General features: G+C 43.2%; 1 protein-coding gene across 4 annotated transcripts in view; it reads left to right on the top strand.

Moving 5' to 3' along the window:
- The window catches only part of TASP1 (taspase 1), a 723,830-nt gene that overhangs the window by 579,961 nt on the left and 116,870 nt on the right, over window positions 1-26,999 (top strand). For all 4 annotated transcript variants that reach the window (XM_078649553.1, XM_078649555.1, XM_078649554.1 and 1 more), the window contains one exon: window positions 12,367-12,477. In XM_078649553.1, the coding sequence (XP_078505679.1) occupies window positions 12,367-12,477 (111 nt within the window). The remainder of the gene's footprint in view (window positions 1-12,366; window positions 12,478-26,999) is intronic.

Here is a 26,999-nt window from a genome sequence, read left to right as displayed (position 1 = left end):
CACAGATGGGTCTCTCCCAGCAGTAGGAGTGGTTGATTGGAGCGACCAGCTGAGGCTGTGTAACCGAACTGAACAGGTCAGTGGCCAGCCCGACATGGGCAGTTCAGGCTTCCAAAGTCAACACTGTCAGACAACTGGGGAAGCATACACACTGTGTTCTCGAATGGATCGCTGTATTTGCCTGCCCCAGCCATTCCTGACAGTCTTGAACCCAGACCTGTACACTGCATGAGAGAATCCTGACTCTCCAAGAGGTGTCACTTCAGTTCTGGACTTTTAGAAGTGGTGCTAAAGGTGACCCAGTAGCCCAAATCCGAGAACAGAGAGGAGTCTGTGACCTACCTGCTCGCCAATCCGCCCAAGGTGCATCACTGGTTGGCCTGACTTTGCGGTAGCTCTCGGTACGTTCTTCTCCACAGCTGCAAATCATGTACAGCGGCTCCTCGCAGAAGGGGTATCCGGCCTTGTGGAACCCTCGTCACCTACAGCTTGCAGCATTGTCCTGCTGGAGATTTTGGACTTTCATAAAAGAGATGAAGTTCGAACATAGAAATCTTGACCAGCGGCTTCCCTACAACAACACCTCCTCCTCGGACACTGGCAGTTGCCTTGATCCGTTGAACTTTACCGTCTCAGACATTTTTCTTCAAAATTTCTTCTAAGTCTGAAGATAAGCGGAGACAGAGTCTAATCCACTTTGTGTATCCAAACCATGCTCCATCGTGGTCGGCCATAACTTTTGACTTTGCCCCAGTCTTGTGCAACTGGATGTCTGAGGTTGGCGCTTTAAAAATACATAACTCAGATTCTGCTGATTGTATTATTGTCATGTTGGTGTCAAATTTTTTTTTTTAAATTTACTCTATTTTTATAAATTAGTGTGGGATTTTTCGCGTTGTACTTTCACTTTATTACTGTTTAGTTGCTGCATACGTTCTTTATACAATGCCTCCTCTAATTTAAGCCTGGCTACTTTTATGGCAAGCTACCACAGGGTTGAGCACAGGTTAATTTAGTGTCTTTTTGTGTTTCACCCTGACAAGGATTGTGGCTGTTGCCTAAGTAGGGTTTCACCGCCTTCAACCAACAACCTGATTTCTCACAACTATTATAAACAGCATGAGAGCAGTGCTTCTATTGGCTTGGGGGGAGGTGTTGCGCTTAGTTTCCGCAGTCCCTGCATCCATTTCATTCTGGGCAGGCAGAGCCCGGCGGATGCATTTTACATTGATGGCCCTCGGTGTATAACATTTCAAAGAAGATCGTCGAGGTAAGATTCTTTTTTATTTGCATACTATGGTATTCTCTTCAAGAACAACTCCCTTTCCCTGTCTTCCTATGAAGTGGTTAGTTTTCAATTGAAACCGACGTGTACTAAAGGAAAACACAACAGTGCACCTTAACAAAGAACCTTAACAAAGACAGTGTGCTGTCGAGGCACATGCAAGAAGAGTCACAACATGGAACAGTTTGTGAAATCGTTGTGTACAATTTGTGGCACCACTGTGACTGTATGTGACTGATTACTGAAGCAGTGTGCGTCTAAATAACGTGGACACATCGCCCAGAGAGGGTCTCCTCTCCCCACACGCCTCTGCAGCAGGCTCTGCTCTGACCACAGAGCTCACTATGCACCTGTTGGGCAGAGACTGATATATAAACATGCTTCCACTAGTACAAGTCTGCAACTTGTGGTTGCAGCGCTTTGACAAATCAATTGGTGTCAATTTAACAAACAAAACATACAGTATAAAGAGTTTTTGTTCTTCACACCTAACTATAAAGCTCTTTACTAAAAAAAATATATACATAATAATAAAACAAAAATGTGAATTTATGGATGGGCAAATGATCTAAGCTCAAAAGACGCAAGTCTGGCAGCCACTACCTTGTTGGATTTTCTTTTTTCTAGTTTAGGTTCAGTGTTCGTGGTACCCATCACTCCTTCTTCTAAACATGGCCAGTGTACTCGTGGGCACATATATGTGCATAAAAATTCTTATAACAAGCTGTCTTCCTCTTTGAAACATTCTAGTGCCCCCACCAAATAGCACACTATTTGCGGCACCACGTTTCTGTGCGTTTTTCGTTTTACTCTGTGGTTTGGTTTTACACAGACACACCACAGCTTGATATGTCTCTCTGAGCAGGCGTTGGTGTTTAATAACTCTAACAAAATGCAAACCAAAAAAAAAATGTATTCCTTTTTTTCCTTTACATTTATGAGGAAAAGTCAGCCCATAACACACCTGATGCCCAGGCTGCTGGCGCAGGACACCTCTTAGTTCCCATCTTGAACAATTACCAAATAAAGAGACGGGCGCTGGAAGCAGGAAGACAAGAATAGAGTTTTATTTCTCATGAGGAGAGCCTGTCATTTCGGACACTCGCATAGTGTCTTCAGGAGGTGCTCTAACAAGTTCTCTGAGGCTTCGTCTTTTATACACATGTTTATGATGCACAAACATTCCTTATTACAATAAAGACGCTTTGAAAGTGGGAAAAGGCATGCTTGGAATCCCAGCTTCAGGCCTATTCCCATACCAGTCGCTCAGATGTCATCCTCCCCTCCTGAATGTAACAAGAGATTGTGACCTCTCAGCTGGACATTCCTACAGGGCACGAGGGCAGGAGGGGATGATCAGGTCAAAGGTTGGTCAGGTGATAAGGTCGGACACTTCGGTTGGTGTATCACGGTTTTGTTATGCTGGGCATGGAAAAGGGGGATGTACATCCACGAGGCTTGGTCTTAGGACTTGGGACCGGGTCGAGAGGTCAAGTGCAGCCGGGGGGGGGGGGGGGGGTTGTCAGCTGAGGGGAAGGGTGTTCCTGGGAGGAAATGGGGGGGTGTGGGTCAAGCAGGAGTGCTACTTCTAGAGCAGGGTCACGCAGAGGGAGAGGGTCTTGTGGCCGTTGCATGAGCAGTGCGCGCGGGGAGGGGTGTCGGGGGTTTAGCAAACGGTCAGAGAGGCCATGGTGCCTAAAATAGCTGTCGAGTACATATGTGCATGGGTCTTATGCTGGCGGGATAACACAGTCAGTGTTTCGTAATTATTCGTTCTGCTTACAACAAGGGGTACAGTGAACACAAATGAACGCCGCTTATGTACACATATATTGCCATTTTCAACAGTCGCCGCTTTTTTTTTACATAAGCAAGTTCAGTTCTAAACAGTCGATACGATTGGCGAAATGCGGTACATGTGATTTTACATTTGTTGGGTTATTCATACAAGTCTAGAGATCGGCATAATACTTAGTTGGAGTCAATCAGGAAAAATGTTCCGAAACATTATAGAATCAAGTTCAGACTTTCTCTTCGGTGACATCAACATACAGTAAAAGTACTCTGATACCTTCGGGTCTTATCAGTGCTATAAGAAACTTTTGGAAAACTAGATACGTGAGTGATTGATGAAACATTTTTGAAAGAAATACAAAATGGCTGAGGGAGGAGTTCAAGTTGATACAAGCAATTTGGTCAAGGGGGTGAGTAGAAAGTTCAGGAAGGGGGGGTTTTCGTCACAATGTCTTTTTTAACAGAGTCCGTCTTCTTTTGTTGGCGCTGTTGAGCACCGGCGGTGGAGCTATAGGTCCAGCTCGGATTCATCCTTACACGTTGCAGGGTGCGATCAGTCCTCTGCTGTTAGATCACAGTCCTGTTTCTTAACTGATTTTCTTAGGGGTGCCTCATGCTGGGCACCTGCGTGTCTTTCTTTTTCCGTGGCAAAACCTCATTCTATAGTCAAAAGTTATGCGAAAAGTGTGATGTTGTTGAATAATCAAGGGAAGAGAGGGCGGAGTGGGATCAGATCTTTGAGCACATCAAGGGACCAAAAGGAGCAAAAGATGACGAGCAGGCAGGCCCATCAGTCGGGCTCAAAAAGGGACGGGGACTTCAGGCACGAGTGGGTCAGCAAATCGAGGGCTCCAAGGCGGCCCTTTATTCCTTCATCTGCCGAGTTTGAGAGTGGTGCCTCGTCCCGCGTCTCGTTGCTCGGTGGCTCCACCTTTGGTCGCGGTCACACGTGCTTCATGATCTGTGGCCAGGCTGTGCGTCACGTCCAGCTCCTCTCCTCCGGTGATTGTATCTTTGAATGGGTAAAAAATAAGTTTTAGAAAAACTGGCAAGAGAAAACATTTATACATCTCAATTCCGTCCCCAATCCTATGTAGGTGGGAGATAAGTTCATCGGTCACAGTCAGAAGTCATCACTTATGGAGTAAGTAGGAGGGCATTACCATTGAATTCATAAACCTGTTTGGCGTTCATTCGTGTCGTATGTGGAGAGAAATTGGACCTTTATACACAGTGTATTATATCAAACTCAAAATCGAGTCCTTATGTAGAGACTCGCCCTTTTTCTTTTTTAACCCAAGTACCGACAATCTTACATTTCCCTTTGGGGTCTGCTAACTCTTGCAAGCAGGGGCGTTATCGTCATGAAGAAGGGGGAGGGGGCAGATGTTAAACATGCTTTTCTTGGGGAGCGACCGTTAATCAAGGTCATCAATTACGCTTCGAGGGTAGCTGACATGAAGCTGGGGTTAATGGGGGGAAACGGGGGCGCTTTGGACATCCGCATTTAAGTGCAGAGGGGTGAAGTGATCGGTGCATTAGGAATTGCATTTCTAGCGAACTGGAAAACAGAAGGCCATTGACGTTATAGTCCCCCTATAAAAGGCCAGATATGGGGACATCCGTCGTCTTACCTGTCCTTTCCTTCATTACCAACTCGGGTTCTATCGTTTTGCAGAAAGGAGAGGTAGTAATATGGCAAGTCACAATCGTTTTTAGTTCCTGTCAATTTTGCCGAACACCTTTGTGTTCGAGGAGACCCAATTAAGTTTTGTGCCGGGGGGGCACAACGTCACTATACAAGGAAAGAGGGAACAGGGGGCTTTTGGAGAGAGAGAGAGAGAGGAAGAGAGAGTGAGAGAGTGAGAGAGAGAGAGAGAGAGAGAGAGAGACCGCACTCTAAATGGTCCATTCGGTACACGTATGACATGGAGAGAGAAAGAGAGAGAGAGAGAGAGAGAGAGAGAGAGAGACGTGTACAATAATGGGTCATTCAGTGCGCGCACAACACAGAACAACAGGGGTTAAGTAATACGGAAACACAGGCAGAGGGATGACGTAGCTCCATACATTACGTACACACATACTCAGGTGAGGGAGACAGTACATGTATTATATACAAAAATCCAAGACAAGACATATAACCGTTATTGGCCATAATGATCTCTTCCTGTATGCTGCGCATCCTTAGCATCCTACGCTCTTTTTACCCTTTTCTTTCCTTTTATTGTCGGCTGCCTTTACTGGTCTTTGTGGTTGTACACACTTACGCCTTTGGCAACCAGTCAAGAACTAACCTGGTCGGGCTAATGTGTTTCCAGGCTGAGGCAACAGTGGGTGTCAGTTGGGGGAACAATAGGGCAGCTTTGAGTTTCCGGTCCATGAGGGTGCGGAAAGGATGTAGTAATTTCCAAACACTGACAACATTCCTAGTCCTCCAAGCGGAGGGTACTAGAGTAAACCTCACCTCAGAATATTCTTTAAACCTTTCCCTATTTAGTTAAGTGTAGAGTGCTTAATCATGAGTGCACATTATTTTTGGTTGTATTATTCGGGGTGCGTAGGCACCATAATCGAACGCCTTTTTCCCGTCTCTTCGTCCGTTAGATCACCATTTTCTTTTTCGTATTTTTAATCGATGTTCCAAAGTGACCTGCAGAAAGAGGGAAAAAGAAGGGGGCTGGGGCAGCATTTAAAAACACATCAGCGCGCATAAACCCGAAAAGGCTTTTACTTACTACATACTCGGTCTATCTCCACGGAACGCAGTTCTTGCCAACTCGGCATTTAAGCCCAGATGAACCTTTTAGTGTGGGAGAGATGATTATCGGAAGCCGGTGGATAGCATAGGTCACCCAAGTGTGGTATTACGGACCGTATGTAGGGAGGCCAGGTGGCACTCCTTCGGGGCGACTTAGGGACATTTTAGCACAATTTTCCTGATACAGGTAGCATATAAAGTATAGACTGAATTCCAGGGTCTTTTAGCGGTTGCTTTAGGCTGTACAAAAATGTGCAAAGTACATACAACAAAAACCTGGACCATTCATATTTGCAATATTTCTGCGTACTATACTTTTTAACCCTTAACTAATCGGGCTGAGCCATTTCACCTGTAATTCAGTTATATCGGAAACAGTGGTCAGTTATTCGAGACTTACCAATTCACACGTGACAACTACGTACGTTTTTCTCCAAAAATCTTTAATAAAAAATGTCGGTGCATAAATATGGGCCTACAACCCGGTGGGCCGGCCAAAACTGTACATGTGGGGGTACTTATCAGTGCAAAACCTAATGGAGTCGGTGGTCACTGAAAAAAGTGCGACAAGTGCAATAAAATCATATCGAAACTTCAGTGTGAGCGAGTATCATAAGTGTTGAAATTCGAACTTTCAATAGTCATGATGCGCCAAACTTAACAACAATTCATTGTCCGAATGTTCAACCAGCACCCATCTCACTTTAATTCATTGTCCGAACACATAATCAGTACCCATCCCATATCAATTCATTGTGTTTAAAAACTGTATACATATTTCATGACATCAAGGCTGAGCAATCGGGGTACAACAAGGAGTTGAAAGTTTCATTTGTACCAGCGCCATGTTGGGTGCGGCCAGGCAGATCCAGGCACAGTCAAAACCTCCACCAACTCGTGGTTGGCCCAGAACCTCTTTCGGCAGTCCAAAAAGTTCCGTTAAAGGGCAACAGAAAGGGATCGGCAGTATGAACCATCAGTCAAAAAAAAAGGGGGGGAAGGGAAGCAACATTTTTCTACCGGGTCATACTGCGTTTTCACCGGAACTGATCCGAACTGTAGTCTGCAGGATTTTAGTCATTCAAATTGAGGCTGGCGTCATCATGGGAGCGCCGACGTCCCGCGGCTACATTTTCATCGTTCCGCGGGCAGTTATGGCAGTCATTCCCCATCGGGGGTATCTGCGGGGGTCGGGGACTCCCGCGGCTCCTATAGAATCTTCAAGGTCGAGGAGAACTTTTATGATGGTGGAGTCAACAAGCAACCGGGCCATTCCTTCATGCTGGGCCCGCTCTCGCAAGGTCGACCGCCATTTTGAGAGTTCGGCAGCTACCGGCAATCGCGGGGTCAAATGAGCAGACGGGCTCCAACCTGTCGGGCGAGGCGTCGCAGCATCGCCACAGTGGACGAACCCTTTGCCGGGTGCGAGGAGCGTCGCTGCACCGTAAGAGTGGACGAACCCTTTGCCGGGTGCGAGGAGCGTTGGGGGTGCAGCTGGGGAGCCTTCACCTGGGGAGGTGGGAGAGGCTCGTTCGCGCCGCCTCTCCCTCCCGGTGCACCCCACGGCGTCTTGCTTGACATTTGTTATGGCCGGACCAGGCGATGAGGACGAAGGGGGGGGGGTCGGAGGCATGTGCAAGACATCCCCCCCCCAGTGTTGTCGCAGCCATTATCGAAGAAGTGGGGACGCCTGGCACGTTTCGGGCCGGGCCCACAGCCGATGGCGGCCGGACGCTTCTTCGCCCTGGCCCCAGGAACGGGTCCCTTGGTTCATCCGGGGGACAGGCCTTGGCGTGTGGCGCCGCCTTCGGGCTATTCGCGTAGTGGTCCTTCCACCCCACCGCCCCTGACGGTTTTTGTAGACTTTAAAACGCCCAAAAACTACTAGAAAGTAGCCCAAAGTAGCCCAACATTGCTACTTTGGGGAAGGAAGGGCTGGAACGGCGTCAGGCAGACGGCGAAATGCATTGTGGGTTTCGTTTGTCGTTGCAGCAGTTTGTCATGTAAATAGTTGCTTAAATGTTTTTTTTGTTTGTTAAAAAATAAAACGTGCTCACCTGTTACTTCGCTAGAGTGTTATATATTTTTCTATTATTCGCCTAAGTTTTGTCGTTAATTGGGCGGGGTGGGTGGTGGAGCCAAGCTGTCTCGAAGTCATAGCGTTAAGTTCGGCTTTCCTCACCAGTTTCATATTTCCTGAGGGGTTGTTCCCTATGTTTCCATTTCAGCGAGGTTGAAAAGAGATCTCATCAGCGGCCTACTGATTTCACTCTATTCCTTTTCTTTTCCCTAACGATTTTTACATATATATTTTTCTCTTTTATTTGCTAGCACGATACAGCGGCTAATCCGCATTTTTATATTTGTCCTTTTGTATTAGGGGTACCCTCCTGGCCGAGCCAGATGACCTACCTCCAATAAATGGTCCGGGTGGAACTGGTTTACCAATCAGTGGGGAGTAGATAGGCATGACAGATTACAACGGGGGACAAAGGTCCGCATTACCTACCCTTCCTTACTTGCAAAGACTAGACAGAACATTTCTATTCCACGTTATTTGCAAACAGAGAATGCCTCAAAAGAACTATTCCTTGAACAATAAATGTTCAGACAATCAATCAATCAGTGGGGAGAAAAACAGGCATGACGGATTACAACGGGGACAAAAGTCTGCATTACCTATCCTTCACTATCTTCAAAGGGAGGCAGAATATTCCTATTCTTCCCCGTTTGTAGACAGGGAATATCTCAAAGAGCAATAATCGATAAAAACCGATAACAAACAATCAATGGGGAGAAAGATAGGCATGACGGATTACAACGGGGACAAAAGTCTGCATTACCTACCCTTCACTATCTGCAAAGGGAGACAGAATATTCCTATTCTTCCCCGTTTGTAGACAGCGAATGTCTCAAAGAGCAACAGAGCAACCAATCAATCAGTGGGGAGAAAAATAGGCATGACGGATTACAACGGGGGACAAAAGTCCGCATTACCTATCCTTCACTATTTGCAAAGAGAGAGGAACGTTCCTATTCGTCGCTGTTTGCAAACAGAGAATGTCTCCAAGAGAACCAATACTTCAAGTAGCAACCGAGGCTAAATGAACCAATCAATGAACAATACCAGTATTTTAAATACTGATTTCAAAACAATCAATCAATCAATCAATCAGATGGATAAAGCCATCCTACCAATCGGACGTAAAGACGTCCTACTTAACCTTACCCGGACCGGACCATGTGGGCAATTCTTCGCCTTCCTTTCTCCAGCGCCCCATCGTTTTCTTTCTCCATGTTTTTACCGCAGCATTCCTGTGGGATTCCAGTCAGGACAGTAGGTCACTTGAGAGAGGTCCGTTCAGAATCGGTGAAGTACATTCAATCGGCAGCCAGACGAGGGCCCTCTCAAGGCAGGTATACTCCAATCGTTTAGATGTTCACCCCATCGTCTGGACCTCTCTTACCGGACCTTATGTCGCTGATGGGCCCCGCGTTGGGCGCCAATTGAGGAAAAGTCAGCCCATAACACACCTGATGCCCAGGCTGCTGGCGCAGGATGCCTCTTAGTTCCCATCTTGAACAATTACCAAATAAAGAGACGGGCGCTGGAAGCAGGAAGACAAGAATAGAGTTTTATTTCTCATGAGGAGAGCCTGTCATTTCGGACACTCGCATAGTGTCTTCAGGAGGTGCTCTAACAAGTTCTCTGAGGCTTCGTCTTTTATACACATGTTTATGATGCACAAACATTCCTTATTACAATAAAGACGCTTTGAAAGTGGGAAAAGGCATGCTTGGAATCCCAGCTTCAGGCCTATTCCCATACCAGTCGCTCAGATGTCATCCTCCCCTCCTGAATGTAACAAGAGATTGTGACCTCTCAGCTGGACATTCCTACAGGGCACGAGGGCAGGAGGGGATGATCAGGTCAAAGGTTGGTCAGGTGATAAGGTCGGACACTTCGGTTGGTGTATCACGGTTTTGTTATGCTGGGCATGGAAAAGGGGGATGTACATCCACGAGGCTTGGTCTTAGGACTTGGGACCGGGTCGAGAGGTCAAGTGCAGCCGGGGGGGGGGTTGTCAGCTGAGGGGAAGGGTGTTCCTGGGAGGAAATGGGGGGGTGTGGGTCAAGCAGGAGTGCTACTTCTAGAGCAGGGTCACGCAGAGGGAGAGGGTCTTGTGGCCGTTGCATGAGCAGTGCGCGCGGGGAGGGGTGTCGGGGGTTTAGCAAACGGTCAGAGAGGCCATGGTGCCTAAAATAGCTGTCGTGTACATATGTGCATGGGTCTTATGCTGGCGGGATAACACAGTCAGTGTTTCGTAATTATTCGTTCTGCTTACAACAAGGGGTACAGTGAACACAAATGAACGCCGCTTATGTACACATATATTGCCATTTTCAACATTTATTGATTTTGAAAACAAAATAGCATTACAATTCATTAACTTATCCCATCCCCCTCCACCACCCCCTAAACAAGGAGAGAGATGTGAATCACACCATTTACAAATACATATAAATCCATACATAACATTGGATCACTTAAACTGCATTATTGATATTATTGCATCAAATTACAGTAGATCAGCTTCACAGACATATCTAAAGAATATTAATCAACTGTGGCCTCCACATCTTGTCCCGGTTTAGGGTCTCCCATTTTCTGTTGTATCTGGACTTCTACTAAGTCCCATTCCATCCTTCTTTCCTGTTCCACTCCGTTGTAACAAACCTGTGACGTACCCCACATTCAGCTCGTCCCAACCTCTAAAATTCCCATAACCATTGCTTTTTTATAATTCACACAAGGGCCCCTGGTCACTCCTTGTTGCACAGTAAGTTCCCAGTGCAATATTTTGTTATACAAAGCAATCTGAACGGGTTTGTTTTTACATCTGTTTCATTTTAAGTATAGGAGGGCTCCAAATCCCAGAATGCACTGATTGTGAAATGAAAGCAAGGGACTGAAATCATTATGGCACCACAAGCATTTTTAGCGGTTGATTCATGTAACCAAACAATACAAACTAAAGTTGCAGTTTCTTTATCGATATTTTTTGACTTCGCTGTGAAAGGTACTACTACAGCACATTTAATGATATCATTTTCAGTTTGCTGATCGAATTTAAGGTGCATTGTGTCATGGGAGATAAAGTAATTATATTTCCTTTATTCAAATCATTTCATTATGTACTGTACTCCTTTTTCTAATACCCTTTTATGTTTCATAGCCCAAGAATGATAGTAATAGTCTTTATTGTTTGATTATTTAAAATCTTTACTATATGCAGTAGTCATAATAAAATAGATGTGCTTTGGTAAAAACATGAGCAATGTGCAAGAGATTAGAATAAAAAAAGTGTGTGGGTCATCAAACATAATTTAAATCAACGGTAGCCAAAAGTGCAAGTGGGTGTGGGGCAATTTAGATTTAGGGTATTTGCTAGTATAGTCCCAATTAGGAAAGAGTCTTTTCCTGTGGTAGAAGGATGAGAGTCAGGTTGTAGGGCTGATAGGTTGCTTTGTGCCTGGTGGTGATTGCATGCCTGCTACCTTTTTGAGGGCCCGCTCTACGTCTTGGGTGTACTTAACAGTTCGGGCACTTGATCTCATGAAAGCCTCGAGAAGTACAACCCAAGGCCTATATATAGATACGTACATTAATAGGTATAAAGAAATGACCAAATTTCCAAACGTCCAAATAGTTGTTGCCTCTCCACATCAGTCCAAGTTCTACCAGTAGTTTGCTACTCAATCTTGATAAGAAAATACTAAATTCATTTACTGAATTCTTTTGATTGGGTTGGGATTAATAGTTCTACAGGTAAGCAATTGCATACATGATTTTCCAACTCTTAATGTTTTCTGTGTTTTGTGGTAAAATGTTGTGCTTTGGAGGATGACACCATGAGATAGTGTATGCATTTTATCGCAACTCGTAGGGTTATGAGATACATACTTTTTTTTTAACTGGCTACGCCAATAAGGCCCACATTACTAGTCTGGCAAAGTATAATTACCTCATGGAATTCCTCTCTGCCTGATTTCCAAGTGGATCTGTTTTTCCTTATCCGTTTTCGGGTTCAACTTGCACAGATAGTGGACAGAACAAAAAATGGGCAGAGAGAAAAATGGTGTGAAATACTAGAAACATTGAGATTTACTGGTCTGGGCACCTAGGGAATCTCCCCAGTACTGCACCTGTGGAAAGACGTTTATATATCAATCTTTCCCTACACACATGCTAGGTGCTCAGTGCTATACCAGGGGACCTCATGATTAATTTTCCTACGTTCGTAGGAATGAAGTTGTGAAAGTGACTGGGTATATTCTGAATGGTGAGTTTAACTTGCACCCTTAATGTATTTACTCTGCATTATTTTGTTCATATTAGTGAGTTATTCAAATTGTGTTACCTGCTTAAGAGACAATTTTGAGAAAAACTGATACGATATTAATGCTTGTTATATCCCCCTTTAGACAAAACTTAAACCATACTTCAAAAACTACTTTGTTGCAGGTTCACCTTTTCTAGCAAGTGAGGATGGTGTTCTCGGAGGGGTGATTGTCCTTCGATCTTGCAAGTGCTTAACGGACCAAGAATCCTCATCAGACAAGCAGGCCCTGTTAGGTAAATAGTTCAGATGTTCTTATTCTTAGAATTTTATCAAATTATTTTCTTGTCAGATAATATAACCTGTGCACTCGTATGCTATTAGCAGGCAAAATGTGTATGTGTTGTTAACTGCAGATGTATTGTGGCAGAATAGTAACAGTCTTTTTGTGTGAGTATTGTAAAACTTCCCCTTGTTTCAGTGTCCTAATGATTGTTGCGACTGCAATCTTTTGCATAATCTACAGAAGCAATCCTTTGACATGTTGACATGAGCAGCATAAACCAACCTCTGTGGTACAAGCATATACTGAAGAACAAATCCCCAATCATAACATATGATTTGTAACACAGTTGCATATGATACAGGATTCCTAGTGGTGCAAGATGTGACATTCCTATTCCCTTTTGGCACAGTTGTTTCTTTTTTTTAAGTTCAAAAAAGATTTTATTAAAGAAATTGAGATGAAAGTATACAAAACAGGTCAATGAAAAAAGCAAAAAAGATCATACAGCAAGATAAGCAATGCAATAATTCAAAAGAGAAAAGAAAACATCAAAAATTGAAAATAACTGAAGCAAAACTGGCATCTGGTAAATTACATAGCAATGAAGAACATATTAAATATGCAATAGTAATAAACAGTCTATAATAAAGGAAGTACAACTAAGAAAATACAGGAAGTTATGGAGGTTTAGGAACTTCTTGTTGCAACGGGGATAAAGACAGAGAACATTTAGCACTTAAATCAAAAAATAATGTGACTGGATTCCACAATTCCCTTATCTTTGTAGCTAGAGTCAAGGGATAGACAAAAGTCGTATCTAATCTATGATTGTAACAGATAGCATACCACCAGGCCTGATGTGATAATTTTTTGAAATCCTTCCAATTTTTTGTAATTTGTTGGAAAGCTACTGCTAGCAGTAAGTCAAGTATTCTAATCCTGTAAGTACAATGATCCCATAAAGGGGAAGCACTCCCCAGGAAAATATGAGCAATAGAAAAGGGATAAGTGGAAGAAAAAATCTTATTAATTTGAGACCAGACTTGCACCCAGAAATTATGAACAAGGGGACAATTGAAAAGCATATGAAATAGGTCTGCGTGTGATGAGGAGCATGACCAACACTTGTCGGGTGTGTTTGGATATTGTTTGCTAAGAGTAAGTGGTGGTAATAATAGACGATTATAAATAAAAAATAGTGTCTGAGTGGTATTAGCAGCTCTGGAAGATTTGCGAATCTTCAGCCACAATTTATCCCATAATTCAATGGGCCAAAAAACCTCTAAATCCTGTTCCCAAGCTTCTTCTACCTTGCTTTTCGTGCGGGGTGATGGCAAAGTCTGAAGAAGTGCATACATTTTTGAAGCTTTGGAATGTTTAAAAGGTAAAAAGCTTGGTGAGGGAATATCAGGTAGTATAGGACATGGGGGGGAGAAGAAACAAGAAAAGTATCGTAAGCAGTTTGCAGTGCATGTGTTAATAATAAATATTTAGCATGGAAAGTGGGAGGTAAATGAAAAGAAGAGGCAGCTAATGAAAACGGAATAGTCTGATTGCGATGGAATAATTGGTGTATCCATATAAGGCCAAGTGATCTCCAGGATTTCCAAAAAATAGGTTTATTGTTAATTAAAATAGATGTATTATGCCAAATTGTCTGATCAAAAAAGGACGTAATAGGAAGGCTAGGAAGGATCAAGGAAGTGTATTTAAGAATGGGAGTGGATAAGGATTGAGGTTTGCGAGAAAACATAAGGTATTCCTTGAATGAAAAAGGAGAAATGAAAGAACGTTCCAAGGCCAGCCCGAGGGTAGAGGAGGAGGTAGAATCTGAAATCCAGTTGGACGCTTGATGTAATAAAAAGGATTTATGATATAAGGCAAAGTTAGGAAAATTCACTCCACCTTCTTTTTTAGGGCGCATCAATTTGGTTAAAGACATACAAGCCTTTTTATGTCCCCACAAAAAGGTAGATAGAATGGAATTAATTTTTTTTAAATATTTTAAAGATATAGCAAAGGGAATATTAGAAATTGTAAATAAGACAATGGGAGAAAGCATCATCTTAATCGTATTTAGTCTTCCCCACCACGTTAAATACAAAGGATGCTATTTGGTAGTGAGTGTAGTCCACTTTTGTATACAGTCTTCCATACATTTAGCAACTGTACTCGAAAGGGAAGGTGTAAAATGAAGATCCAAATATTTAATAGAGTTAGGACTCCAAGTAAAACCCGACTCAGAAAAATCATTTTTGAAAGTAAATTTAGTAAGAGGTAAGATTTCACATTTATCTTTATTTAATTTGTAACCAGATACTTGAGCGAAAGAAGTAACTCCATCTAAAAATGCAGGAAGGGATACGGTAGGTTGGGATAGGAATAATAACACATCATCTGCATATGCAGCCATCTTGATATCAGAGTCATGAAAATTAAAACCATGAATTTTATCGTTTTGACGAATCCTCAATAAAAAAGGTTCGAGAGCAAGTTTAAACAAAAAAGGCGAGAGTGGGCACCCCTGTCTAACCCCTCTGTTAAGGGGGAAATAGGAGGATAATCCACCATTAGCGGAGATTGCTGCTCTAGGGTGAGAGTATAACAGTGAAATCAGGGTGGACATTTTTGGACCAAAACTGAACCACTTCAGAGTGCTGAAAAGATATGAACATTCAACCCTATCAAAAGCTTTCTCAGCATCTAAAGCTATCGCCGCAAGGGGATGAAGGGAATGTGAAGTCTTAGAAAGAATATCAAAGAACAGTCTAGTGTTATCCGCCAATAACCTGCCTTTGACAAAGCCAGACTGCTCCTTTCCTAAAAGATCAGGTAAAAATGAATCTTAACGTAAGGCTAATGCTTTTGAAAAAAAATTGTAATCAATATTAACTAAAGAAATAGGACGATAATTTTTGAAATGCTGTGGATCTTTACCTGGTTTCGGGATAATACAAATAAGAGCATCAGAAAAAGTACCAGAAGAAGAACCAGATTGAAGAAAAGTGGAAAGGAGAGTATGTAACTTGGGAATCAGTAATTTTGAGAAATGAGAAAAGAATTCAACAGTAAAGCTATCTGGGCCCGGGGCTTTCCTATGTTTGAGAGTATTAAGTGCTTGAAGAAGTTCTGTCTGCGTAAGGTCCAATTCTAATGAGGAAAGATCTGGAGGCGTATCAAAAGGTGAGGAGACTTTTGACAAAAAGTGGGAAATGGATTCCTCAGGAGAAACTGACTCAGAAGAATATAATGTTTCATAAAAATGTAGAAATTCTTGTAGGATTTCATCACTTTTATGCTTTAGAGATCCATCTGGACTATAAATGGAGTCGATGTTAACTTTATTTTGTTTTACCTTCAAATAATTGGCCAACAATTTCCCAGCCTTATTCTGACCACCATAAAATTTAGTGCTAGACTTTAAGAGAAAATTAGAAGCGTTATATGTAGAATCTTTATTGAATTGGAATTTAGTGGCAATGAGTTCTTTTAAGCAATCCTTAGATTTGGAGGTGTAGTATGAGTGTTCTAATCGCTTGAATGTAGAGAGAAGTTCATTAGTGGATTGTTGGGTTGTCTTTCGTTTGCGAGAAACATAACTAATGATAAAGTCTCTAGCTGATGCTTTAAAAGCGTCCCATATTACAGGAAATTGGATTTCAGTAGTTTGATTAAACAGAAAATATTCATGAAAAAAGGATGTAAAGGAAGAAACAAAATGAGTCAAGAAGGAGAGCGATGTTAAAACGCCATTTTTTAATGGAAGTGGCTTTTGTAATACATCCAGAGTGATAGAGACAGGCGCATGGTCAGAAATTAAGATGGAGCCAATATCGGAAGATGTAAGAGACTGGGTAAGGTGATGTGAAATAAAAAAATAGTCTAATAGGGATTGAGTATGATGAGGGGGTGAAAAGAAAGAGTATTCTCGCAGAGTGGGATTGCAAAGTCTCCATGCGTCGATAAGCTTATATTGTGTGATAAGTTACGTAAAGGATTTTTGTGATTTGTGAGGGATGTAGGGACTAGAGGAGTGCCTATCTAGAAATGGGTCAATAACTTCGTTACAATCACCCACAAGAATAAAATGATCACCATAATGTTGTGTGATATGTGGTGCTAGGGAGGGCCAAAATGAGGCATCACCAGTTGCTGGAGCATAAATGTTTAAAATGGAAATGGGGACATTATCTAAAGTGAAATTCACTAACACCCATCTACCTAAATTGTCTGTACTATGCGTTACTAATTTGATAGGAAGAGATTTCCGAAACAAAATTAGGACACCATTACGTTTACTATCACCTGGGGAAAAATAAACATCACCTACCCAACCCCTCTTCAATTTAACAGATTCATCGGCTGATAGATGTGACTCTTGTATACAGGCTATATCTGCGTTTAGTTTGGCTAGGTGGGTTAAGACTCTCTGTCGTTTGATTGGTGTGTGTAAACCTCTAACATTCCAGGATATTATTTTTAAGGGCATATAACAAGATTAAAGAAACATATCAAAAACCAGATAAGATGCAAATGTGAAGGATAAAGACAATCAAGGCATAAAAATTGTGTAAGAAGAAACATCAAAGACCAAAGAAAATAGTTCCATGAAAAACAAAGGGAAAAACAGAGAAGAAGCCAGTCATATAGTGAAGAATAAAGGTGAAAAGAGAAAAAGAAAAGCAAAGGAGAAAAGTAAGAAAAAATTAAGGGAAGTGGTAAGATTAGAACAATAGAAAGGAACAAAGTGGAAGGCGAATAGCAAGATAATGAGAAGAGAGGAAAGATCCGAAAGAACATAAGAAGAAAAAGGAGAGAGATATGAAGATAAAATAGAACAATGGAAAGAATTAACAACTCACATATTGCTCAAAACATACAAAGGGGAGGGAGGATGGAGGCCACATAGAAAAATGACGGGTCCTTAGCTCCAAAGGGAAGGCAGGGAAGGAAGACGACCGCGACGGACTCCACGGACATAAGGAAGGGATACAACGTGGAGGAAGAAATCTTATGTAAAAGGGGAAAAAAGGACAAAGTTTAACATTAAGAATATTAAAACAGTGCAAGCAAACAACTAGAGAAAGAGTCTAAATAATGCATTTCAGAAGAACAATAAAGAACTTAGTAGAGATGCAATAATACAAGGACATCATGTAAATACAGTCATTTAGAGCTTGGTGGAGCAGCGGTATCCATTGTAGCATCACTATGAGAATAGAGGAAACTTTTTCACTTTAGTGGATCATCATAAGTAACAGTTTTATTGTTGAAAGTTACTTTGAAAAGGCAAGGGTGAAAGAGCCCATAACGCGCTCCCATAGATCGCAACTGTGGTCGGAGTGAAAGGAATTCTTTACGACGATCAGCAGTTGATTTTGCATAATCCTGTGCGAAGAAAAGAGTGTTTCCAGACCAGGTAATTCAAGGCATGGCTCTGGCTGCTGACAAAACTGTAAGAAGATCCGTATACTCAAGGAAGTAAAGGATAACACCTCTTGGCCTTTAACCAGTAGAGTTAGACAACCCAGTGGGAGGAGGACCTAAGCGATGAGCTCTTTGTATGTTAAAGTTAGTAGTGTCAGGTAGCTGAAGAATTTTCGGCAAGAATGATTTAAAAAAAGCGAGGGCATCCGAGCCTTCCGAATTTTCCGCAAGACCATAAATGCGGAGATTATTTCTCCTTTTTCTGTTTTCCAAATTTTCAATTTGTTTGTGAAGATCTGAGACTTGTGCACAGAGCGGATCGACTTTGGAAACGGATGAAGTGAGAGCATCAACATTTTGTTCCAGAAGGGTAACACGTTCATCAACAGTTGACCATTTATCAGATAACAGCGGAAGAGTAGATTTGGTTTCCTCAATGAAGGGGCGGAGGGCCCTAATTTCTTCCAACATAATATCCATTGTCGCTGATGAAGGCTGCTTAGGAGGAGAAGACGGGTCCTTTTTCAACCGTTTGACAGACCCTTTAGTAGCTCCAACCGTTGATGGAGCTGAAGACGAGGAAGAGCTTTTAGAAGATACGTCAAGAGAGTCCTCCATCTCAAGACATCGATATCTAGAACTGGTATGAAGGAGAAAGTGACGTGGAGCTGGAGAAGGCTTGCGAAGATCCTTAGACAGTCTACCCATGAAACAAGTGAATGAATACAGGAGTATAGGTATAAAATAAACAGGCGTAAACAGAGTCACCTAGGAAAAAATTTAACAGTTATGCAACCAAATGAGGCTGTCTAGTGTAGGCGAAAGCATAAGCATGAGTGAAACGTAACAGCAAAAATAACATACAGTAACCAAGGCAAAGGTGTCACCCAAGCAGAGCTAGTGAATTCAAAAGTAAAGCCTGCAATAAAGAAACATTAGTCCACAAATACCAAAAAGGAGTCAAATACCCTTAGAACGAAGGGTAACATTACAGGCAAGCAATTGTAGAACATCTTAATGCTGTAGAATAAAATTGCTATTAAGTGAGTCATAAATAGGATACATGTAGAAACATATTAGCGGAGGTAAAAGTGAAAAGCACATTATAAAAAGAACACATAATGCAGCAAGAAATGTCTGGGCACGATCATGGAACCGCGTGGATGTTGTAGCCCTATCTACCTCTCTCTCCTCTTCCAGCCCCGATCTTACCGGGCTGCCCTCTTCTGGTCAAGTAGAGGCTATCAACAACTGGCTGCGGGCTGGCTGCGATACCATCGCTCCTCTGAAACGTATCTCTGCCAAACGCCCCAAGGATGCTAACCGCTGGTTCTCGGACGATTTAAAGACCCAAAAACTCACTCTCCGCCAAGCGGAACGACAGTGGAGACGGAATTATTGCCCTGTTGCCAAAATCCGATATACTGATCTTCTTGCACAATATAAGAAATCCATACTGGATGCCAAGAAAATTTACTTTTCATCCAAAATCCAGTTCGCGGAGAATCGACCAAGAGAAATTTTCTCCATCGTCCAAGACCTTGCTCACTCCGACAGAGCCTCACTCAAACCTTCCCCCTCACAACCGCTATGCGACTCCCTCAACCACTTTTTCCTAGACAAAATCAGCAAAATTAAAATTAAAATCCCCCTCCCTTCGCCGACCTTTACGGACCCCTGTGGCCCACCGGCTATAGCGCATCTGAATTCAATCCCTCCCCTCTCGACCGATTCATTCTCCTCCATTCTCCCGCTGATTAAATCTGGTTCCCCGCTAGACCCCTGTCCTGCTTACATTTTGAAGCAGATTTACACCCACTGCCCCTCACCTCCCTTAGCGCTTCTTAACACCTCGCTGGCCCAGGGTATTGTTACCCCAGCACTCAAATCGGCAGTGATCGTTCCGATCTTAAAAAAACCTGGGGCGGATCCTACGGATCCAGCCAACTACCGCCCTATCTCCCTCTTGCCTTTTTTGGCAAAGGTATTGGAACGACACGCAGTAAAAACCTTGAGTGACTTTGTGGAAAGACATGGTGTTCTGGCCCCGAGACAGGCCGGCTTCCGCCCGGCCCACTCAACTGAGTCCCTAATAATATCTGTACTGGACAACCTACGACAAGGAATGGATACTAATCAACCTCAGGCTCTGATCCTCCTGGATCTTTCCGCCGCATTCGACACGGTGGACCATACCATCCTACTTTCACGTGTCGAGGCGGCAGGAATCGGAGGGACAGCCTTGTTATGGCTATCCTCTTTCTTGAGCGGTCGGACTCAGGCGGTTCGCTTGGGAGAGTTCTCAGCTGAATCTCTACCCATCCAGTGCGGGATCCCCCAAGGTTCCTCTTTGTCCCCCCTTTTATTCAACCTCTACATCGCCCCCCTCATTTTTGCTTTACAGCAACTGGAGGTCTCTGTGTACAACTACGCAGACGATCTCCAGCTCATTTTTTCCCTCTCGCCTTCCCTCGATTCAATGTCCAATGTTCAGTCCATCATGACTTTCATCCAGGACTGGATGAACTTCAACCACCTGAAACTCAATCCCGATAAAACGGAGTTGGTGTTAACAGGTGGTTGCTCCAGTCCCTGGTCCCCTTCTTTTTGGCCCCCTTCTTTAGGCTCCCCACCCATCCCTGTATCCTCCGTCAAAACTCTTGGGTTCAAGATTAACAATCAACTCTCCCTACACTCTCAAGTCTCCGCCGTGGTATCCTCAGCCTTCCTTTCCCTCAGGACAATACGTAGAGTCTCACGATTCTTTTCCCCCGACGCGCTCAAGCTAATACTTCTGGCCATGGTAACATCTCGCCTAGATTATGGCAATGCCATCTATCATGGCATGCCCGACTATCTCATGAGGCGTCTTCAACTGGTTCAAAACCAAGCCGCACGGCTGGTTTTTAACCTATCAAAACCTCACCATGTAACCCCCCTCCTTCTTTCCCTGCATTGGCTCCCTGTCCGGCAGCGTGCCTTATTCAAGCTCGGCTGCACCATCTTTAAAGCCCGGACAGGCTCTGCCCCTTCCTTCATTAATTCAGCCATTCAAAACTACATCCCATCAAGAGATCTTCGATCTTCCTCCCACCATCTCCTCGTGGTCCCCCGCTTCAAACGGAAGAAGTGGGGGGGTTCCAAGTTTGCGACCGCGGGCCCAGCTTTTTGAAATTCCCTTCCATCCTCTCTAAGAACCTGCACCCAGTACCCTATGTTCCGCAGAGACCTCAAGACCTTCCTCTTCACCCAAGCCTTTCCATCTTGATCGGTTACATTCCTGCACATTCCTGCTTTCCGAGTAGCAGTTGCCAGTCAGCGCCAAGAAACCGCCAGGTGTACGAGCGCTATACAAAACCCTTCAAACTCAAACTCAAACTCAAGCTATTTTGTAAAGCTTATTAAGAACATTAGGATATAAATGTCCATGTAAGTAACATTTAGAACATGAATGCACTGTAGGATGAAGTCAACACTTCCACTGTGACAGGAAAGTCATTTGAGGAATACAAACCTTTTCAAAACATGAGGAGTAACTGTGAGGCAAAAATTAGCACTATTTAGGAGGAGCAGGTATCCATATAAGCGCTAAGCCATGAGTAAAAGCAACCGCCGTGTTCTTAGTTAGCAGGCTGTGTCAGAATTGAAAGGAAAAATGGCCGCAGCGTCATGAGGAGAAAGAATCCAAAGCTCATGGAGAAAGCGCTGCAGTCAACGAAGCCAAAATTTTAGAAGAGGTGAGTGAGGCTTGAAATGCGCATGTAGGAAGCAAAGCGGCAACAATAATAGTGTGAGGGCACGCTTCAGTGCAGAATCGCTAGGAGCAGAGCTCCGTCGGCGAAACTACTAAATGGCGGCCGCAAACCCGATATACAGCGCGACACTCACTTGAGCTCAAAAGTCCTTTAAAGGCTTCGGTGGAGTGAATAAAGGTGTTCCTCTGCGAGGCAAAAATGAGCGCTATTTAGGAGGAGCAGGTAAACATAGAAGCGCTTATGCCATGAGTCCGGGATCTTGGTTAGCAGGCTGTGTCAGCATTGAAAGGAAAATGGCCACAGCTTATGAGGAGAAAGTATCCAAAGCGTATGAAGAAAGCGCTTAATTCAACAAAGCCAAATTTTTAGGAGAGGTGAGTGAGGCTTGAAAATGCACTTGTAGGAAGCAAAGCGGCAACAATAATATTGTGAGGGCACGCTTCTGTGCAGAAACTCTAGGAGCAAAGCTCCGTCGGCGAATCTACAAAATGGCGGCCGCAAGACCGGTATTCAGCGCGACACTCAGTTGAGCTTAAAAGTCCTTGAAAGGCTTCGGTGGAGTGAATAAAGGTGTTCCTCCGAAACACCATGGTATCCGATGTCCAAATAGTGCAAGTTCGGGGCAAATAACGATGACAGGAGTCACGCCGGGCCGCCTATTCTCCGCGCCTCCCGGGAGAGCTACAAAGGAGCCGCCATCGTCATCGGGGGCTAGCCACGCCCCCCACCGGCACAGTTGTTTCTAATAGAGACTTCTAGCCGCAAATTCCTCACCTGAATATTTCCCAGGCGTCAGCCTGTATCCGGAAACCCTTCAGCAGTACCGCTGTATGCAGGAAGGTGGCACCATGCGGCTCCACACTGACTCAGCTCCAGAAATGCTAAGCATATATATGGGCCATTCCCACATGCTGGCATCTGTTCCTTTCTTTCCACGCCTCTAGGCATGGATCCGGAGCGCTCTACCCAAATATTTCTCCACTGTGCAACTCTGCAGATCACTGTCTTGAGGTAACGCTCTCAGGTAGGATACATTGATTGTTGGCTTTGAACAAAAAATAAGCACACTTTGTGATGCCCCACTTTGTTTGTTTGCATTGGACACCGCTGTGGGATAGGAGGCTGTGCCCTTCGGATGGAAAGATTCTGAACATTAGCCATCCTAAGCCTTGTAGGTGCCCACTCTAGTCTAGAAGCTTCTGATCTTTCTTAATTGTATTAACATTTTAGCTAATGGTTGGAGTGCCTGGATGAATGTCAGCTAGTGGTGATTACTCAGGTTGCATCCCAGGCTATTGTTATTTTGCACACTATGCCACCCTAGTTTGTACCCAGTCGTATGCAAATAAGTCTTGACCTTGCTTCAGTAGGAACAGGCCAGCCCATTGGTCCATTTTCCTGTCAGTATTGCCAGGGTAAGAACCAATTCAATGATAATGGACACTACTCTCTGTGTAATGCTAAGCTACACCAGGGTAAATATTGTTTTGTTTCTCTGAAAATACAACCCTTCTTGATAATTATTATAATCTTTTCAACTGAGTGTTAACTCCAGTGGCAACAAATTAATCTCCACATGATGCCAGTGCCGGACATGCCATTGAATCAATCCCCGCACATTTTCTGCACCGCAAGTCACTAGTCTTGAGTCTCTACAGCCCTCAAATTCATAATGTGTAACTTAGTTGGACAGCGCTCTTTAGTGTACCGTTAAAACGCTTTCCATAGGGGGCTCATGCATTTGACAGGCCACTCAATAGACCTTGTTCTACCTGCTCCTGTTGTTCTTGTATGTAGAACCCGACTCTGATGGCTTTATCTTAGCCTGGCCATATTATGATTGCTTTCAAGATGTTTTCGTTAGGTCACCCCTGCCATATTTCTTTCTGTATATTTGGCTCTGTCTGCCTACCCGCTTAATGGATGTGGGAGTCGCACACAGTTTATTACTGTCTTACTTAAACAGCCTGTATGGCCGGCCCTTTAAGAGCTTTGCCATTCTACAGCTTGGAGCATCTCTTGATGTTGCTGTAATGAATACTACTTCTTAAATTGTGGATCTCTGTTGGCAGCCTCCTATGATACGTCACTCGAAGACTAAAGTCGTAAATCATGAAGACAGTGCAAATTGGTTATTTGAGGAAAATGCTGTATGGACTTCTCCAGGCATGTAATAGTCAACCAACCACTCTAAAATATTTTTTACCTTTGCAGACTAGTTATCTGGTCAGGTTTGTGTTAAGTCCATAGTTATTTCTTCTGCTATGTGATCAGCTTTCTGAATTCTTTTTAAAGAAAGTTTAGGGTAGCTACTTCATGTTTTTCCCTGGCCTAAGTAACGTTGTACAACCGTCCCCTGCACACGCCCGCAGTTTACAAACAAATTAATGACAATATAAGAACGTTCTTGATCCACTGCTTGATTTCGCATCTCAGTTTATTAAGAGACGGATAGTTGCCGTTTGAAAAGAAGATGGGAGTGGCCCTTGCGGTATTATTGTTCCAGGAGAGCACTGTACTAAACTACGAATAACTCAATATAACAGGTGTTTGATGAGTGATGGGACACTGGAGAAGCCGGTATAAAAGATTGTGTGTGCGTGTTTGTGTGTGCGTGTATATTATCTGGAAAACGTTTCTTTCTTTACTAACTTGGCCTGCCAAACTCCATCACTGGAGGGATGGGGTAGCTGCAGTTAAGTTAATGTGTGCGCCATTATGTAGCACAGAAACGTGAGTGTGCTATGGCTCTAGCAGCCCTGTTAATCTGACAATCGGGCGACACCACATGGTGCTCCATTTGTTAAAGTCGCAAAACAAAACCCTCTTTTTGGGAAGCGGATGGAGGTTATAGGGGTTTTAGAAAGATAACTATATTTAAACTCTGCATAATATCCAGCGCATCTTTTAGTCTGGGAGTTGTGTATTCAAATTTAATTACAATAAGCGCACAGTAATGAACCCCTCAGATCTTGATTGTGTGTGTGGGTAGGGGACTTCACTACCAGAAGGGCTTTCTCGCAGTGGAGTTGTGGTGGGAATAGTCTCATATTAGGGGTGTAGACTGCACACACAGAACCTGTAAGTCACATTGAGATGGGGCTATATTGTGAAAGGGCTTGCACCCACCCCAATGCCACTGATCTGCCCAGAGCAATATTTAACATGCTTACATTAGCCATGGCAATGCACCTCCACCCACTATGATCCTGCAACCTAGGGCGCCTGAGGAAGATGCGTCATGCCTCACGGGTCCAGGAGGCAGCGGTGCCCCAGCAGGGGTACATACATGCGTGCTAGAACATACCAGGGAGAAGTAGGGCTCCCTCTCACGAGGTTTGAATTGGAGCTGTGCTTTCGTAGAGATGCCGGCACTTTAAACATGCCAGTTTCAAAGTGGAATACCCTTCCAAAACAGTTTCCATTGATTTAAGGCTGAAAATGAATGATAATGAGTAAAATACCGTGCTGCAATAATGCCAAAATATTTCCATTTTGAGCTGCAAAATTTCCATTTTTGTGCCGCAAATCTATGCCGCAATATCCGGGGGGCCTGTGCAGTTATCTCTCAGGCACTAGTGCCATGAATTCAATGGTGCTGCAGGTGCAGTGGCACCGGGCCCAAAGGCTGTCAGAACTCCTCTAAACACCAAATATTGCTACATTTAACTACTAAATAAGCAGTCACATGCACAGTTACCTTATGCTAAACTATACCAATATGATGCTTCAACTTATTCACCAGATCTTTTCATGACCTTTGGTAGAACACTCCAGGTTACTCGTTTATCTGATGCCCAAAAATCGGCTCTAGAAACTGATATTGCATGGGATGAAATAGAAAATGCATTACATTCATTGGCGTTAGGGAAAGCAATGGGTCCTGATGGTATTCCGCTGGAATTTTATAAAACATTCAGAAATGTTATAAAACAAGATATACTGAGCACTTTTCTCGAGGCACAGAGAGGGAATCCACCATCCTCGTGGAGTGATTCTATAATTATGACATTTCCCAAAAAGGATAAAGATCCCCAGAACCCGGCATCGTACAGGCCAATTTCTTTAATAAATGCCGACAGTAAAATATATTCAAAAATCTTAGCTTATAGAATTGCACAAAAAATATCTACAATAGTATCACGTTGGCAACATGGCTTTATCCCGAATAGAGATACTTCTGACCATATTCGGAGAATTATTGCACTGATGGATTGGGCAGAAGGTACTAATACACCAATGGGAATTGCCCTATTGGATGCTGAAAAAGCATTCGATAGGGTAGCCTGGACCTATCTTTGGGACCTACTTGATATGAAGGGATTTGGACCAGGTATAATTGTGGCTTTGAAGTCTCTATATCAAAATCCAACATCTAGAGTCAGACTGGGCTTGAATAAATCCCCCTCCTTCTTTATCCAACGTGGAACACGTCAGGGTTGTCCAACCTCCCCACTTCTTTTTGCTATCTATATAGATATGTTCTTGAATAAATTAAATCAGGATGATGAGATAAACCCAGTAGAGGTAGCGGGAGTGAAGTATAGAGCACTGGCATACGCAGACGATGTGGTAGTCGTAACTAAGGACATAGTTAAGGCTTTTAACAGGGTAGAGGAAATGGCAGTAGAATTTGGCTCCTTTTCAGGATATAAGTTAAATCTCTCTAAAACACAAATACTCTGTGTAAGTCAAAATCCTCCACCTCGAATGAACATAGTTACCGAAGCGATATACTTAGGTGTCAAGTTAACTACTCCAATTATTAACATACCTAAAATACATTTTAATCCAGTATTAAAAAAGGCCAATTCGACGTTACAACGTATTGATCATTTACATTTATCATTATATGGAAGGAACAATATATTAAAAATGCTGATCTTACCAAAATTCATATACTTATTTAGAACAATACCACTAGAATTTCCATTAGAATTCTTTAAACAAACTGAGAAAATGATAGGGAAATTCTTATGGGGTTATAAGGGCATTCGAAGGGCCTATAAAAAAATGATCCTACCAAAGGAAAGAGGAGGATGGGCTACACCACATATTTTGTTTTATTATCTGGCGGCGGTATTACAATATATAGCTCCTTTAATTATTGGTAACAAAGCCCCAATCTCATCAGCACATACCCCTTCGATTTATGAATTCTCCTTAGGCATTAAAGCAAGAGGGCTTTTTTTAAGATTAATTGAACCCAGTTACTACAAGAAAATAAAATTTAAGATTGTAAGTGCAGCATATAAGGCATGGAAAATTCTTAGAAAACATATAGGCCTTCCAAAAATATCAAGATATACTCCACTAAATTCAGCACATTGCTTTCCTCCTATATTTAGAG

This window comes from Lissotriton helveticus, chromosome 6 (genome assembly GCF_964261635.1).
Source record: "Lissotriton helveticus chromosome 6, aLisHel1.1, whole genome shotgun sequence".
Classification (NCBI taxonomy): domain Eukaryota; kingdom Metazoa; phylum Chordata; class Amphibia; order Caudata; family Salamandridae; genus Lissotriton; species Lissotriton helveticus.
The sequence above is the reverse complement of the archived record's forward strand: the minus strand, read 5'-3'. Positions and strand labels throughout refer to the sequence as shown.